This window comes from Lissotriton helveticus, chromosome 1_1, assembly GCF_964261635.1.
Source record: "Lissotriton helveticus chromosome 1_1, aLisHel1.1, whole genome shotgun sequence".
NCBI lineage: Eukaryota > Metazoa > Chordata > Amphibia > Caudata > Salamandridae > Lissotriton > Lissotriton helveticus.
The window spans coordinates 600,275,832-600,294,392 of NC_136057.1; the positions used below are offsets into that span (position 1 = coordinate 600,275,832).

The window sequence follows — 18,561 nt, forward strand, 5'->3', positions numbered from 1 at the left end:
AACGTTTCCACATTATAAGTCTTACTATAAAATTAGAAGTGTAACGGTGTAAATTAAAAAATGTATGATGCTATTGAGTAAAACATATATATAGAAGCAAGACACCATTTTACATTCAGTTGATTATCAACTCCCAGAGTAAGCAGACGTGAACTGGTGACTCTCTGACCTCTTGAACTACATATCAGCAGTAGCCAACTTTATAGCGTTTATTCACGGATATTGATGTAAGTACTTAACATGAAGTAAATGAATGTTTATATTAAACATTTAATCAACTTAATTTAAACATTTTAATTTTATGAACACGGTTAATATTATTATTTTAGCCATTATTTTAAAAAATACCAGATTTTATTAACAAAGTTCTCTCAATAATCCAATGTACATATAAACGTAATTTTTTTACAAACGTTATTAATATCTCATGTGGCAGTAATTATTTCCGAAAATTCAGATAACTTGTTTTAAGTAAAGATAAAAAAATTTTTTTCTTTCAAACAGTTCTCCAAAGAAGTGACACTCATACATAAGCTTCTTTTCATCAAAAGCTTGTTTTCAACTAATGAACATATGTCAAAGCGACTGATATTAAGGTATTTATTTCAACAATTTAACTAAAAAACGAGAGTAAATATTTCACAAACCTTACTAGAAAATAATGCTTAGCTATAATTTTATTTTCTTCACACAGATAAACCAAATAAGTGTACGAAAAACATCGTTTCCATTTTCTTAAAAAAATAAATAATTTTAAAAAGGTAAATTATTAAATATTATTAGATATACGAATTTATTTCAGGAAGCAACAATCGATTATGCACTTCTCAGTTATCATTTACTTGGAAATAGTTCGGATTTATAACAAAACAAATTTAAAATTCATTTTAGGTACTGAAAATTATCTTTTGAGGCCCTCCAAATAGGAGTCAAACTGAGAATATACCTCAACACACAAAACCAACAAAGAAACATCCAAATAATTACAATTATTACTAAGGTAAGGCCGTGATAGAGTAAATACTCTATTGTAACTCTATAAAAGTGTATTAGTATGCTAAGTGCTAGATAGTGTAAGAGTGTCACTTACTATACTAACTCCAGTTAAATGCATATATATAATAAGTGATGGATAGTGTAGCGGTACCACTTACTATTCTAACTCCAGGAAAGTGCATATGTGGAATAAGTGCTGGATAGTGTAGGAGTGCCACTTAATATTACAACTCCAAGAAAGTGCATCAGTAAGTTAAGTGCTGGATAGTGTAGGGATGCCACTTAATATTCTAACTCCCGGAAAGTGCCTCAGTAGAGTAAGTGCTTGATAGTTTAGGGGTGCCACTTACTATTCCAACTCCATGAAAGTACTTCAGTAGGGTAAGTGCTGAATAGTGTAGGGGTGCCACTTACTATTCTTACTCCAAATAAGTGCATATGTAGGGTAAGTGCTGGATAGTGTAGGGATGCCACTTACTATTCCAACTCCATGAAAATGCTTCAGTAAGATAAGTGCTGGAGAGTGTAAGGATTGCACTTACTATTCTAACTCCAGTAAATTGCATCAGTAGTATAAGTGCTGGACAGTGTAGGGATGCCACTTACTATTCTAACTCCAAGAAAGTGCTTCAAATTTTAGAAATAATCAAATTACATGAAACATGTATAAAACATTTAAACAATCTCCAATTTGTATTTTAGAATTCACCTGGAAAATCCAAACCAGACAAACCAATCAACCAAGAACCAAAACAAACAAAAATTAGAAGACCCGCAAGAGCAGCAAGAAACAAACACCAAAAACCTAAGGTAATTTATCATATAAGTCACCTGTAAATCACATAATTATTACCAAAATATAGATATATCCATTTTTAAAAAAGCAGAGAAATATCATCAGAATAGTAAGTGCTGTTTAATGTAAATAAGTCACTTTGAAATCGAACACCAAGAAATTGAAACAGTAGGATTAATGTAAAATATTTTCAAGTTTACATTTTTTTATGTAACCCAGTGAAAAGTGCTAGATTCTGGTAAGTGCTGAATAGTGTAGAAGTGCCACTTACTATTCTAACTCCAGAAAAGTGCATCAGTAAGGTAAGTGCTGGATAGTGTAGGGGTGCCACTTAATAATCCAACTTCAGGAAAGTGCCTCAGTAGGGTAAGTGCTGGATAGTGTATGGGTGCCACTTAATATTTCAAACTCCCAGAAAGTGCCTCCGTAGGTTAAGTGCTGGATAGTGTAGGGGTGCCACTTAATATTCTAACTCCCGGAAATTGAATCAGTATGATAAGTGCTGGATAGTGTAGGGGTTCCAATTAGTATTCCAACTCCTGGAAAGTGCATCAGTAGAGTAAGTGCTGGATAGTGTAGGGGTTCCAATTACTAATCAAACTCCTGGAAAGTGCATCACTAGGGTAAGTGCTGGATAGTGTAGTGGTACCACTTACTATTCTAACTCCAGTAAAGTTCATCAGTATGTTAAGTGCTGGATAGTGTAGGGGTGCCATTTACTATTCTAACTACAGTAAAGTGCTTCAGTTGGTTAAGTGCAATATAGTATAAGTGTACCAATGTATATTCTGATGTGTAAAATAAATGAGACATGTGTTAAAAATGTGTACATTTAAAAAACATGTTTTATACCAAATTTAAAAAGAATCATTTATTATCTTGCTGTATAATCACATTTTTAATAAAATACAATAACATGAAACATTTGGAAACATATGAAACAATCTCTAATTTTTTTTTTTAGAATCCAACTTGAAGTTCCAAACCAGAGAAAACAATCAACCAACAACCAAAACAAACATAAAGTAGAAGACCAGGAAGAGCAGCAAGAAGCAAACACCAAAAACCCAAGGTAATTTATCATAAAAGTCACCTGTAAATCTCATAATTATGACCAAAATATAGATATATCCATTTTTAAAAAAACAGAGAAATATCATCAGAATACTAAGTGCTGTTTAATGTAAAAAAGTCACTTTCAAATCGAACATCATCAAATTGAAACAGTAGTATTAATGTTAAATATTTTCAAATTTACATTTTTTTATGAAACCCAGTGAAAAGTGCTAGATTCTGGTAAGTGCTGAATAGTGTAGAAGTGCCACTTACTATTCTAACTCCAGTAAAGTGCATCAGTAGGGTAAGTACTGGATAGTGTAGAGGTTCCAATTACTATTCCAACTCCAGGAAAGTGCATCAGTAGGGTAAGTGCTGGATAGTGTAGGGGTTCCAATTACTATTCCAACTCCAGGAAAGTGCATCAGTAGGGTAAGTGCTGGATAGTGTAGGGGTGCCAGTTACTATTCCAACTCCTAGTAAGTGCATCAGTAGGGTAAGTGCTGGATAGTGTAGATGTTCCAATTACTATTCCAACTCCAGGAAAGTGCATCAGTAGGGTAAGTGCTGGATAGTGTAAGTGTAACACTTACTATATTAACTCAGACATTTAATTTAAACATAAAAAATGTATCCTTTTGTAACAAATAAAACATATATATATATATATATATAAAACATAATAATGTTTTTTTTTTTTTTTTTTCAACAGATAATGTCAAGCCAGGCCACAGCATCCTATATTAAATCCAGGAAAGGGAACAGACTTCTGCAACATTGTGGATATATATATTGTAATGAAAGATTAAGTGAACCAAGGAAACATTGGAGGTGTGTGAAATATTATTCTTCCCGTTGCAGCGGCAGAGCGGTTACTATTGGTGACATCATAGTAAATACCACTGACCATAACCACTCTGCCTCTGCAATGGAGATTGAAATACGTCAAACAATTAACGAGATGAAAGATATTGCATCCACCTCCAATGAAACTCCTGGGTCAATTTTAAGAGAGGTTGCACAGCATGTCCCTGGTCATATTGCTTGTAATATGCCTATTATACCCAATTTGCGTAGAATTATCCAACGTAAAAAGCAGGCAAGTAACACACACACAGTTACCCCTCAAACTTTTGCTGATATAACTATTCCTCATGACCTTACTCTGTCTTTCTCTAATGAACCTTTCTTACTCTATGACAACCAAAACCCTCTGAAACGTATTTTAATTTTTAGTACTCCCCGCAACCTTTTTAAGTTAGAGAATACTGAAATTTGGATGATGGATGGAACGTTTAAATGTACACCCCATCCATTCACTCAAATTTACAGCATTCATGCACAAATTAACAAAAATGTAGTTCCCTTAGTGTACAGTTTACTACCAGATAAGCAATCGGCAACCTACACTGAATTTTTAACAGTGATTAAAGACAAAACATCTGGCAAAAGTCCTCGGAAAATCATTATTGATTTTGAATTGACTATGATCAATGTGATCAACAAATTGTACGTGGATACCCAAATTCAGGGGTGTTTTTTTCATTTTTCCCAGGCATATTGGCGTAAATTACAAAAAACATCCCTGGTTACAGATTACTGCTCAGATAGTAAACTGCAATTTGAATTAAAAAAATTAACAGCACTTTGTTTTGTACCTCCTCAAAGTGTAGACGAGTACTACACTGCAATTCTGAATCTGTATATTATGTCGAAAATGAAGAAAAATTGGCACCCTTGTTAAATTACTTTGAGGACACATGGATTGGGCATCTAAGCCGATCGGGTCGCAGGAGGAAGCCACGTTTCCATGTGGAGTGGTGGAACTGCTACTCAACCTGCTTAGAAGGAGGTGCTAAAACAAACAATGCCATAGAGGGATGGCATAACTCCTTCAGTCATACAATTGGTAAACATCATCCAAATTTCTACTCTTTTTTGAAAACTTTGAAGAAGGAGCAAAGTTTTCAAGAAATGAGACTTGCTCAAGCATTAACAGGTAGCCTAAATCCACGACCTTCTAAGCAAGCTAAGGAAATGTCTGAGAGACTATTGGGAGTACTTCAACAATTTTCGTTGACTGTGGCATTAGACTACCTGGAAAATGTAGCTAACATATTACATTTCTAATCATTTTCCATAATTTTACTTTCCTGCTTTGACCTAAATTTTTTTTACAAATTTAATTTAATTGCCATTTTTCTTCAAAAATATTTTTCAATTTTTTGTCGGGTTCCACGGTAATTTCACTGGAATATGTTTCATATTCAAAAGACCCTTTACATTTTTTAAAAATTATTTATCTCCTTAATTTTCCCTAACTTATAATGATATCCATTGCAATCAAAATCTAAAAAATATGTTGTGAAAACATTTTGAACTAGAGGATTCCAATTTTCTGTCCTTTCTCACCACTTATTTTTTCCAAAGTGATGCTTTAATAATCAAATGTTTGATATACTACAAACTGTGATCAACAAAATAGTTATATGACAGTATTTGTCATAATTTTGAATATTGTGACCTGAACTTATTTTAGTTATTTGCAGTATTGCTTTGTATCTCATAATTATCTAAATATTCTACTGCCATAAAATTCCATTCTTTTTGCTAACGTATTAAATATATATATTATAATCATTTTTTAAATTTTAACCCAAAAAGTACGTCTTTCTAAAGAATTACGTCTTTGTTACACAAATCCTTAAACCTTAAGCATTTTTCGGTAAAATATATTTTTCAAATGTTTTACAATCACAAGCCGGATATTTTTTTGTAATCATATATCACATCCTAACTATTATTCTTCTCACTATCTAAATCAAATAGTATCACATTTCAAAACTTATATTTTCCTAATAAAATCCAAAAAAATGTCTTTAAACCAATACATCAAATCACCGCCTCGAAACGAAAAATACAATATACAAAAATGTAAAGCGTTGAAAGGAAAAAAACCACAAATTCAAAAAAATGACTCGTACAATTCGAAATAAACAGTTTTATTTCTCAAACACCTTGTACAAAGCAATCATTTTGGAAAAAACAAACAAACAAACTATCCTATTTCTCCGCTTCAACTTGTCAATCGATAAACATATCTAACTTTATTCAAACAATTAAACGTTCAAAATGTTTTCAATACATTACACAAATATATACTTATTTTCACTCTGTATCCATTACATTTTTTGTTACTTAACCCGACGTAGACATATGCAATTAATATGTTCGGCGACATGCTGAAAACAAACTTTAAACATCATTTAACAACTATCACAACCTCTCCTTAATCTTTCATTACAATATATATGTTCAATAAAGTTTTTAATTAGAAAATAACTTTATAAAGTTTCCTACCTGAGCGCAGATCAGCTTCCAGCTGCTTCCAGCAATCGATGCTATCCAAAATGGCCGCTAACGTCGATGTCAACGTAAAGACGTCATAAAAATGTAACAAGATAAACAAAGGACTACTTATTATACATTATTAAATAAAATATATTATTTTATTTCACATGTTATTTAATGTTATAAAATTATAAAAAAATATGAAGTAAATTAATAAAAATTGAAATTATTTTTATATATTTTTTTACAAAAATAAAACAAATTTGAAATGAACGTCATTGTCTTTATACTTTTTTACTTCGTTAATTTTACTCTTTAAGTATTTTATTCACTAAGATAAATAATGTTTTAGTTCACTTACCTTTATGCTGGTCTTATTTTCATTTTCTCTCTCCTCCTTCTGTTCGTTTTCGTCCTTACTAATACATTGCGTTAGGTTACTATGGAGCGGTCATTGCAATAAACGAAGGACTAAACCTCCCATTGAAATCAATGTTAAACCGTGGGAAAAAAGCCTTAAATTGTATTAATTATATGTGTATAATTTTGAAATAAATATATATATTTTCAATAATTATTTTGTAAATAAATATATTTTTTAATAATAATTTTGTACTTAATATAATTTTATAAAGTTAATTATAAATATTTTAAATTAATAATCCTCATTAAATCATTAATCACTTCATTAAATTAAAACAATATTTTTTTTAAAAAAAATACATAAGTATTAATTTATGTAACATTAATCCAAGAATATAATTAAATAATAAAATATTAAAATATAAATATAAAATATAGAATACTTACCATTGTAATAAATAATACATGAGTATTATTAATATAATAATTAATTAATTGAAAAAATAAAATGTTAAAATATATATTTAATACATAGGAATTAATTTATAATTTTATTAACATTTATCTAAAAATTAACACCAACATTACATTAAAATTATTACATATTTATTACTGAAAATAAATACCTGAGTATTAATACTTTTAATTTATTATGATAACATTTATCCAATAAATAAAAAAATAATTATATTATATATTTCACACAATTACTTTTTCTTAAAAGAAACCTGAGTATTAATTTCTTTAATTTAAATAAATTATTTAATAATTAAAAATATTAAAATATATATTTAATACATAGGAATTAAATTATAATTTTATTAACATTTATCTAACATTAACACCAACATTACATTTAAATAATTAATTATTTATTACTGAAAATAAATACCTGAGTATTAATACTTGTAATTTATTGTGATAACATTTGTAATATTAAGTAAAAAAATAATTTTATTATATATTTAAAACAATTATTTTTTCTAAAAAGATACCTGTAAATTAATTATTATAATTTAAATAAATAGATTAATAATTAAACATTTAAAATATATTTGTAATACATAGGAATTAAATATTTATACTATTAACATTTATCAAAATTAACACCATTACATTTAAATAATTAAATATTTATTACTCAAAATAAATACCTGAGTATTAATGCTTGTGATTAAAATAATTTTAGCATTTTAGCTATTTAAAAATAAATATATTTAATACATGTACAACATTTTTATTCTTAAAAATTTATATTTAATAATTTAATAATTAATATTTTATAAATTAATATTTTAAAATTAATAAATTTACGTTGTAATAACATGCGTTGTAATAGTTTTTGCGTTGTAATAACGTGCGTTGTAATAACATGCGTTGTAATCATTTTTGCGTTGTAAAAAATGCGTTGTAATAGCACTGCGTTGTAATAGTTGCGTTGTAAAGGTCGTTTTCCCGCTTGTTTAAGACATTTCTAAGCTTGACCAGACTATTGTAAATCCAGAAGCAATTGTGGACCTGATTTAAAGTATGGTAGGCAGCCCACTATCTGTCAGGCTGATGGATGAATTTCCTCCACCAGCCTGGCCCACTGGCTGCCATATTTTGAGATCTATACCAGCCCTGGAGACATCTCTGTGCCTTCAGAAGAGCTATAATCATGATGGTGTTTTAGGCAGGCATGTTTTCTGCAGCCGATCCCCAAACATTTTTGTTTTCCAAAACACAAATGACCCAGACACCCTGGGAGATTTCCCCTGGGGTGTATGGGTAATTAAAAAAGAAATTCTGTTTGGGACTGCAGGGGTTTCCCTGGTGGTCCCAAACAGAAAAAGTATATTAGATTGTCCACTCTAAATAGGGCAGATGATATGAAGTAACCCCACTGACAGCCCCAACTCTCTTAGGCTGTCAATTTAGGGAGCCTGTGGGGGCACTGCCGTCAGAAACATGATGGTGCGTCGAACTCTCGATAGGGTAGGTGGACCATCAATTTGGTGGACAAAGTACTCTGTCTGAAAATTCTAAAACAGGCTCTGTTTTTTTTGGTTGTTTTTCTTTACTAAGCCAATAACACAGGTACATAAATACAGAGGCAGAAAACAGAAAAACAAGAGGATAAGACATAAAGCATATTACACAGTCCATACATATATAATATCAAATTAACATAAAGATAGGATACTTCTCCTATCTATATTGAGCATACAAACATTACTTCATAAAGGACAGAGATATATTAGTGCTACCACAGCACCAACATCCCAGAGAACATCTTTAAGCCATTAATGATGTTAAATGCTCAGTGAGGGCGCCCAGATCTTGATACCCAATCTCCGTTTCTGTAGCCCCTGAATAGCATATATATTGGTTTCCAGCTTACATATAGCATATAGTCTTCCTCTCCACATTTCAAAAATGGGGGGGTTCTTTCTGACACCACAGTGATGCTATGCACAATCTAGCCACCACCACAGCGATATATATTAGATACCTAAATGCATACATTTCTTGCGTGAACATACTGTCTTCCAAGACTCCCAAGAGCATAACTGTTGGTGTAATCACAATCTGTGCCCCTGTAAACTCCGTCAATAAAGCCTGCATCAGTTGTTCCAGCTCTGGACATGTGAAAAACATATGAACACTATCCGCCTGACCCATCCCATACGGGTACATGTATCCCTCTCTAAGGCTCTATGTTTTTAAAGAATATTTTTTTTTTTTTTTTTTTTATAAAAAACCTTTTATTGAGCAATAAAATAAGAGTTACAGAGATGGGCCTACAACCACACGGGCTGGCCGCTAATAGCAACGCACAACATAAGTAACGAACGATCATTCCCGTGACCGGGCACTAAGAATGTACCAATTATTGCTCGAAGCTTAGGACAGGACATAACAATTTTTATATGAAACATAAAAACAACAAACTCTGAACAAGGCGAATGCACAGTAATCAAGTCAGCCCAGAAGGTGGAGGGGAAAGCAACTAATCAGGAAGACAAAAGCAAAGCAATGAAACTCGCCATGGCCGAGGGGGGGGGCCAGCGGGGAGGGCAGGAAAATCCTAAACCCATATGAAAAATTTTCGGGAACGTCAGCCTAGGGGGACAGGGTAACATCGGGAGTGTCAACCAAGGGAGGGGCACAAATATCTCCACGATATGCATTCCACTGACCCCAAATCTTCGTCCACGCCCTGGGTCTGCCCCTAGCCACATAGACGGTCTTCTCTCGAAATATGGACCAGTCCATGTTATCCTCTCACACCGAAACTTCGGGAGGTCTGGATGCGCCCCAAAGTTGCGCAATGTCCCGCTTCGCAACCATGTATCCCAAGGTCGCCCATCTGGTCTGGGTCACAGAATAGTCGGTGGGTTCCCACACGTTCAAGAGGCATCGTCGGGCCTCAGGCCGCAGGGTAATACTAGTCACAACAGTCATCACCGCAAGCACATCAATCCAATAGGCTGCTACCACCGGGCACTCCCAAAGAATATGCAGAAATGTAGCAATCATCCCACAACCACGCTTGCATAAACCATCCGGGGAAAAACCCATCACAACCAAACGCGGACCAGTTACATACACCCGGTGGAGGATCTTAAGTTGAACCAAACGGAGACGGGCGGGGATGGCGACCTCTTTCGGAGAAGAGAGTGCCGACTGCCAATCCTCGTCATCCAAGTCCAATCCGTCACCGACCCAAACCTCCCTAAGTCGGACCAATAAGTCAGCGCGATTATTAATCAGTTTCTTGTAGATAAGGGAGATAGTGCTATCGGGCAGGTGCCCATCCAGTATACGATCCTCAAGGGGAGAGGACTCGGGCAGGGTCACGTCAGGAGTCAGAACCGAGGCCAGGGCATGCCGGACCTGCAAATACCGAAAAAACTCTCTATCACTCAAGTCATATTCTGCCTTAAGGGCCTGAAAAGACTTCACTCTACCCTGCACACAGACGTCACCCACTTTACATATCCCAATCATATCCCAGCGGTCAAAGCCCTTAGTAGACCAGAGACACCCCAAACGTTCAGAAGCATAAAGCGGGGTCGCCATTGTCAGTCGGTTCTCCCACCCCAAACTCACATTCGCGGCGCGCCACACATTGACTGCGATCCTGGACGGGCCCACAAGATGGCGCCCGGCCGATCTGGAATAAAGCGCTCTATTAAAATCCCCTCCCGGCAGCTGGAGTCTATCCATCTCAAAGGCCGGATCTCGACCCGGGGAATACATTGCGTGGTTAATGGCAGACAGCTGGGTAGCCCAATAATATCTCTTGATATCGGGGAGCGCCATGCCCCCGTCATACCAAGGGATAGTAAGTTTCGCAAGGGCGATACGTGGACGCCCGTCCCAGATCAGTTGCCTTTGGAGACTCTCGATCTCCCGGAAATAGGTAGCGGGAATGTCGTCATAAGAATTTTGAAGCGCATATAGGAATCGCGGCAAATACATCATTTTAAAAAGGGCAGCCCTGCCCAGAGGAGACAGGGGTAGCTTACGCCAACGGGCCACATCCAGTCACAGTCTAAGAAGCGGGGGAGGAGGTTACGCTCGAACCGGAGTGAGGAGTCCAGCGTAATAAAAATCCCCAAATACTTGAAGCCAGATTGGACAACCTGGATAGGAAACCTGTCCGGCAATGGGGGCAAAACACCCGAAAGAACATATACACAGGACTTAGCCCAATTAATAACCAAACCCGAGTTAGCACCAAACGAAGTAAGAACGTCGAATAAGACATTTAAAGATTTACGCGGGGAAGTAAGATACAGAAGGATGTCATCCGCGTAAAGCGAGACGCGGTCTTCAAAATCCGGTGACCAACGGATCCCTTTGAGTGAGGGCTCCCATCGAAGCCACGCAGCCAACGGTTCCAGAGCAAGCGCGAAAAGCAACGGAGACAGGGGGCACCCCTGACGGGTCCCCCTACCAAGACAGAAGGGTACAGAAACTCGACCGTTTACCACTACCTGTGCCAAGGGTTCGGCGTATAACAACTTCACCCAACCAATAAACTCAGGTCCAAAACCGAATTTCTCAAGAGCTGCCCAAAGATAGGGCCACTCTACCGTGTCAAAGGCCATCGAGGCGTCCAGCGAAGCCAAAATGGCCGGCTCCGTCAGAAGCCCCGCCCTCGCAACAGCTCCGTGGAGACGGCGTAGGTTAAGAGCCGTGTTGCGATGTGGGATAAATCCGGATTGATCCGGATGAACCAAGCCACTAATGACCGTCGAGAGGCGGGTTGCCAGGAGCTTAGCCAGGACCTTGGGTTCAACATTCAACAGGGAAATGGGCCTGTAAGACGAACAAAGGTCCCGAGGCTTACCTTCCTTGGGAATAACAACTATCGTAGCCAAACACTGATCATATGGGAGAATACCCCGTTCGCGGGATTCCAAAAACATGGTATGAAGATAGGGCGCCACCCTGTCAGGACGTAGCTTGTACAATTCAATTGGCAATCCATTCGGGCCCAAAGCTTTGCCCGAACGGAGTGAGCGAATGGCCGTCGCTATCTCGTCCGTAGTAAAAGGGGACTCCAAAGAGACTCGGTCTAAATCGGAAACACTGGGCAGAGCTATATCACGCAACAAAAGGCGAGAGTCATCAACATCCCGTTCAGACACAGGGGTATAAACCGCACGAAAATAATCCGCGAAACATTCAACTATTCCAACCGGGTCTGTCACTCCCACGCCACTCGTAGTCTGAATCACAGGTACCACACGATTCGCCCTCTCCATCTTATCCAACCATGCCAGTAATTTACCCGCTTTGTCCCCCACATCATACAAACGACCCTGTTGCTCCCGAAACATCAGTTTAGCCGCATCTGTGACCAAAGACTTATATGCAAATTGTTTCAGACCCAGGGCGTGGAGCTTAGCAGATGTAACGTTCGATTCTAGGTCAGCCTCCATCTCAGCAATCTCCCTCTCAAGGTCTACCACCTCCCGATTCCTCGCCCTTTTGGATTCAGCAATAAGGGAAAGGGCCTGCCCGCGAATCACAGTCTTAAAGGCCTCCCACAAGGATACAGCAGAGGAGACGGAACCCTCGTTGTCTAAGAAATAATTGTCCAAAGACTTAATCAAGAGAGTGCGGGTCTCGGGGGAGGTGAGGTACCATGGGTTGATAGGAGCCACCCGGCCCGCCGCCTCCACCCCCACCTCAAAACAAAGCCAGAGCGGGGAATGATCAGAGATGCCCCGGGGGAGGTGCCTAATCTCACAAACCGCTGGCGACTGCGCCGCAGGCATCAGGAAATAATCCAGTCTAGACAGACTCCCATGGGCCCCAGAGTGGAAAGTGTATTGAAGCTGAGTAGGATGCATAAGTCTCCAGCAATCCACCAAGCCGAACGTATCCAGAAACCCACCCAGCCACTGTTGGGCCAAAGGGGTGTCCCTAGGGGGGTGACGATCATGTAGACCGGAGAGCACAGAATTAAAGTCACCTGCTATGAAGAGAGTACTATCAGGGAGGTTCAACAACACACGGCCCAAATCAGAAAAGGTAGAGGTCTGCAGACCGGGGGGCACATAAACGGCAAACAAGGAAAGGGTTCGACCTTCATAGCGACCCACGAGGACGGCGTAACGCCCCCGATCATCAAGGATCACATCATCAATAGCTAGGGGGAGGGAAGCCCGAACAAGGATACCCACCCCCCGGGAACCCGTGGTAAACCCCGAATGTGCGGCGAGGCGATAGCCCCACCTATTCATTGCACGACATGTATTGCCTACCAAATGAGTCTCTTGTAGAAAAACAATATCTGGAGACAAACGTCGTATACATCGCAACACCACACCCCGCTTAATACGATCCCCCAGACCATTAACATTCCACGAAATAAACCTCAACCCGCTACCCCCATCCCTTACAGCAACTCTGCAACCCCCCTCCAATGAGCGTGACTTCAAAAACATCATTAGCAAGATAGAATCGCCTTGAGAACACAACACACAAACATCAAACTTCCCATCCACCCACCCCCCAACAATCGAAGAAACACCCCCCACCCTGCACCCCTTCAAGAAGCTAAAAAGCCACCCCAACATGCAGTGTGCCTGTCGCCCAAGAACCCCCATTCTACAAAAAGACCCCGGAGGAGGAAAGGCTCTGACCCACCCGCCACCCCAACAAGAAAAATAACAAAGAAAACACTCAGACAGCAGAGGCACTGAGGCATAGAATCCCAGAAGAAGTTACTTTACACAAGGACCCGGGCATAAACAAACAGTTCAGCTCTCTTCACCACCCTCAGCGCCACCCGGGCGGGCGACGGACTCAGCCGCAGGAGGTCGGTCCGGCAGGGAGTCCAGCCAGTCATTCACAGAATCAGGCCGATCAAAGAAAAAGGTTCGTTCATTGTATTCAACTCGCAGCCTGGTCGGAAAAAGCATAGCGTAGCGCAGTCCCATGTCCCGGAGACGTTTCTTGACTCCACGGAAGCCCATACGCTGTTTCTGCACCTGTTGAGAAAAGTCCGGATAAAAGTTCACCGTGGCATTCTCAAAGGCCACCGGGCCCTTCACACGTGATGCCTGCAGGATAGCGTCCCGATCCCTATAGTGGAAGAGTTTCGCAACAATAGGCCTCGGCGGGGCGCCAGGCTTACCCTGGCCTCCCGGAACACGATGGGCACGCTCCACTGCGAAGAACTCACTCAGCCCAGACGGAGAGAGGTAGTTCTGGATCAGGTCCTCAACCAGGAGATCAACAGAGTGCGGTTCAGGATTCTCCGGAACGCCAACCAAACGCACATTACAGCGACGTGCCCTGTTCTCAAAGTCCTCCAAGCGCCGGGTCATGAAATCGTTCACCCTACGGAGATTGCCAATCTCTGTCTGTATCTCCGAGACGTCTGCCGTGAGGCTGGATGACTTGAGATCCAATGACTTCACCTTCTCATTGGTTTTAGATAGGTCGGCCCGAATCAAGTTCACATCAATGGCCACGGTGTCGATTTTGTGGGCCAAAGCTTCATATTGTTGACCTATCGTTTCCTTCATGCCAGAAATGGCGCCCATGATGTCCTGCAAGGACGGTTCCGTTGATGCGTCCACGACGTGGTCAACCGCACTTGGGCCAGGCAGGGCGGCTCCGGGGGACCCCTTCGCATGGGTGTAGCGGTCCATAATGTTAGACTGGACCGGGCCCCCACGCAGGGGCGTCTTGGTCTTTCGTGTCTCTCGGTCCCCTCTGCCCGCCATGCCGGAAATCGTGCCACCAGGAGACTCACTCGACCCGATGGTAATGGCCGCAGGAAAGTAGGGCGTCGGGACCAAAAGGCCGCTGCAAAGGTACCACTAGGAGAGGACCAGCCTGAAGGGAGAGTAAGCCAGCCAACGGCCCGACAGCGGTACCGCGTGCCGGACCCAGCCCAGGCCTGACTCCCCTGCCAGAAGTCTCAGTCTGAGGCAGAATCGAAACCGAAACTTAAGAGGGGGACCCACAAGTCCAATCCCCCTGCCGTTGTTGTTCAACTCCGAGACGGCCAGAGAGCCTCACCCAGTCCCGGGCGTACCTCAAGGGTGGACCCCAAAAGTTCGAATCGCCGTATCTTCGGCGCCCCGGGTCCAAATCAAATTCCAAAAAGCACAGGAAGATCAGCCCAGCGTCCTCTACATAAATCCTCGTGAAGAATCAGGATATGTTCAGGATATCATGCCGGGAGTGGCGGGGGTCCGGAGAGCGCTGTGCTCACGCGGCCATCACGGATGCCCGCCAAGCTCCTCCTCCTCTTTAAAGAATATTTTAAGAACAAGAAGCTCCATGGAAGCACTGTTGTAAATGCAGTGATAGCAGATATACGGCAAATGGGCTTTAGAATTTGTGTGAAAGCCATTGTGCATAAATGAACTGAATCTTCTTGAAAGTCATAGCTAAATATTAAAAAACTACCTTTTGATATAATGACCATTACAGGTACACACCGTAGCCTCTCCATAGAAAAAATATATGACTCTGTGAATTGCTAATAGCTAATCTCCCTGAACTATATTAGCTCTATATCCAATTTAGGTTTGATACAACTAAATGGAAGCACTGTTCCTGTTCCTATACGGTTTTGTCAATTTATAATATTGTCTGAAACTCACTTTCGCTCCATCTTCTCACATACAATGGAGAGTTTCCCCCATTCAAGAGCTTTAACTTTTTGAAGTATTTAATGTTAAAGATGTCTTATGTTGTAAGACTTCCCAATTAGAAATTAAGTTTACAGAAGTAGCAAATATTTGATCTGATCAGAAGTAAAGATAAAAGCATCTTAGTAATATTGGTAAACATATGAAGACTGGAAAAGATATACGCAATTGAATAGAGGACAAGCAATTGTAGATAAAGTGATTTAAAATGTATATTTCTTATTATGCTGATTAAACTTACACTCACACTTCGAAAGATGCAATTTATGGCTTATGTGTCCATTTGTTCCCACAGATCAAATCGAGTACTGGAAGTAGGATTGCTCTGTACAACTATGGTTGCTATGTACTCGAGGTCATACTTGCATTCTTAGCCTAATGTTTTAACTCATTTAGGTAAGATTTTATGATTAGTGTTATATATTGTACTTTGATTTTTTTATTTATTGCATCATTTGTCATAATTACATATTCTAATTTATGGCTAACTCAGTCTTTTACATTAATGTGCCATATAAATAAAGAAAAGAACATGACAATCTTGTTACGATCATTGATCTTTGCGCCTATAAAAACCTCATTAGAAAGAAACAAACACGTTTTTTTGAAAACTTTTTTTTTTTACAGACAGTTAGGTCCTGATTACGATCTTGGTGGACAGGGTTACTCTATCACACACATGACGGATAGTCCGTCCACCAAATTACATTTCCTTTATATCCTATGGAATTTGTAATACGCCGGAAGGGACGCTGGAAGGGATATCCGTCATGTTTGTGATGGAGAATCCCATCCGCAAAGATTGTAATCAGGCCCTTTGTATAAGATATAATTCTTGTTATGGGTATCATATAGTCATCTTGAGAGGCTGATGGCACGAAGCCACATTGAACATGTGGAAGGAGTCTGAGAAGACCCAGACTTGACAGCAGGAAGGGCACTATTTAGCATGGCACATTACCCTATTAATTAGAAGAGTCCTCAATGAAGGTGTCAGTTCATCCCTCTGCCCCCACATTTCCCATTTGAAAGGGTTAATGAGTTTCCCTGTTTTTATACACCTTCCTAAAATTCATCTTTGTCTGCTGTATCCTGTGACTCCAGTTATCTTTTGTGTAGGTATAGGTAAAATGAAGAAGAAAGGTAGACTATTCCATCTACGTAGTACGTTGAGGTCCAATGGTCTCCTTTTTTTTTTTACTGTAGACAGACAAAACAATTGATGAAATTTGAGTGTTAAACTGAAAATCACAGCTGCACCATAAGAGTATGTGCTGTGGATTTACTCTACTTACCATGATCGCAGTGTTGGCTTTCACTCTGATCTTTGGTGGAAATCTGTATGAAGACACCGGGTAGCCACGAACATTCTGCTGGAGAAGATAACCACCAATATCTTCTTCTCTGTCAAGCGAGCAATTAAAAAGCCTCACAAAATGACCTTCCGTGTGGACCTCAGCTATTTTTATGTTACCAGTATCACTGAAAAGACAAAGAAAAAATGTGTTCTGCTTATGGGAATACCATTCTATTTTTAATTCATCCACCTCATTGTATCCAAGTTCAAGATTCTTCCAACAACTGTAACAGCATACTTAGTCTGCCTATTTGTATAGCTAAATATTTCTGATGTACAGCCTTCTATAATCAGTTACCAGATCTTACAAATCATCCTGTGGATTTAACATTTTTATTTAGTAAATACGACCAGAAAATATAATTGATTGATTGATGTTATTTTGGGAAAGTATACGAGTGAGTAGGTCTGATAAGAGAGTAAAAGAATTGGACTTCTCTTGGCCAGTGCTTAGTAGGAGACAGTTTTGATATGAAAGTGTACACATGTAACTTAACCAATTTAAAAGGACAGAGGAAGAACCACCTTTAACAGCAGGGGTAATGTGCACAGGCACCGGCCCACAACAGCATTCAATTTATAGAAAAATCAAGAATGCAGAAAAGTGACAAAGACCTAGGTTTCCCGAAATCAGGGCTCAAATATGTATGTATATATGTGGGTATGTATGGGTATTTATACAACCTAGTGGGAGGCACAAGAGCACTGTACAAGGATAAATGCAAAAGGTACAAACCAAGATTGTTTATATGTAGATAGGGAGAAGGTCTGCTGAGTTCAGTAAAGGGAAGTGGACTTTCCAAGGCATCAAACGTAGTGTACTTTGAAGTGGTAGATCTTTTGCTCTTTCCTGGTGGTCAAGTGGACCTAATTGTTACATGGATGTTGTTCCAGATCATGGGCCAATAGATGTAAAAGGTGTTTTTTACATTATTACATTTCTTGGTTTTAGTCTGATGGTGTTCTTGCATGAGGGTGTGTAAGGTGCCACCACAAATTGTGGACTTGTTGGCCAGATAGGTAAGGACGAATTTATAATGGTGATGATAGATTATGCAGATGTTCTTTAGGTACGTGAGTAAGTGGGGTCCCATTACGGTAGAGAGGAGGTGGCTGAATTTCTTCAGGCCCTTAATGAGACATCATTTGGCCTGGGGGATTTCATCCAGGTGGTCAGTGTTGTGCCTTGGAAGCCATGGAGCAGAGCCTCCATCCAGAAGTGAGAGTATGAGGGCTTTGACGGCAATTGTGAAGTCACACACATGATGTGTGTGATGAATGGTTTAACTGTCTTGAGAAGGAAGACCTGGTACCATTCTATCTTGGTCTTCTTAATGATGTGTTCTTTGAGAGTGAGGTCGATGACGAGGTTGAATCTAAGTTATTTAGAGCTGGGTTCCTTGAGGAATAAAGCCCTTTAGACATGCTTGGACTAGTTTTTGTCCGCTGTTGTTGGTATATAAGTGGAATTA

General features: G+C 39.2%; 1 protein-coding gene across 1 annotated transcript in view; it reads right to left on the reverse strand.

Moving 5' to 3' along the window:
- The window catches only part of LMNTD1 (lamin tail domain containing 1), a 1,426,354-nt gene that overhangs the window by 204,825 nt on the left and 1,202,968 nt on the right, over window positions 1-18,561 (reverse strand). The window contains exon 12 of the mRNA XM_078647754.1: window positions 17,028-17,214. Within this exon, the coding sequence (XP_078503880.1) occupies window positions 17,028-17,214 (187 nt within the window). The remainder of the gene's footprint in view (window positions 1-17,027; window positions 17,215-18,561) is intronic.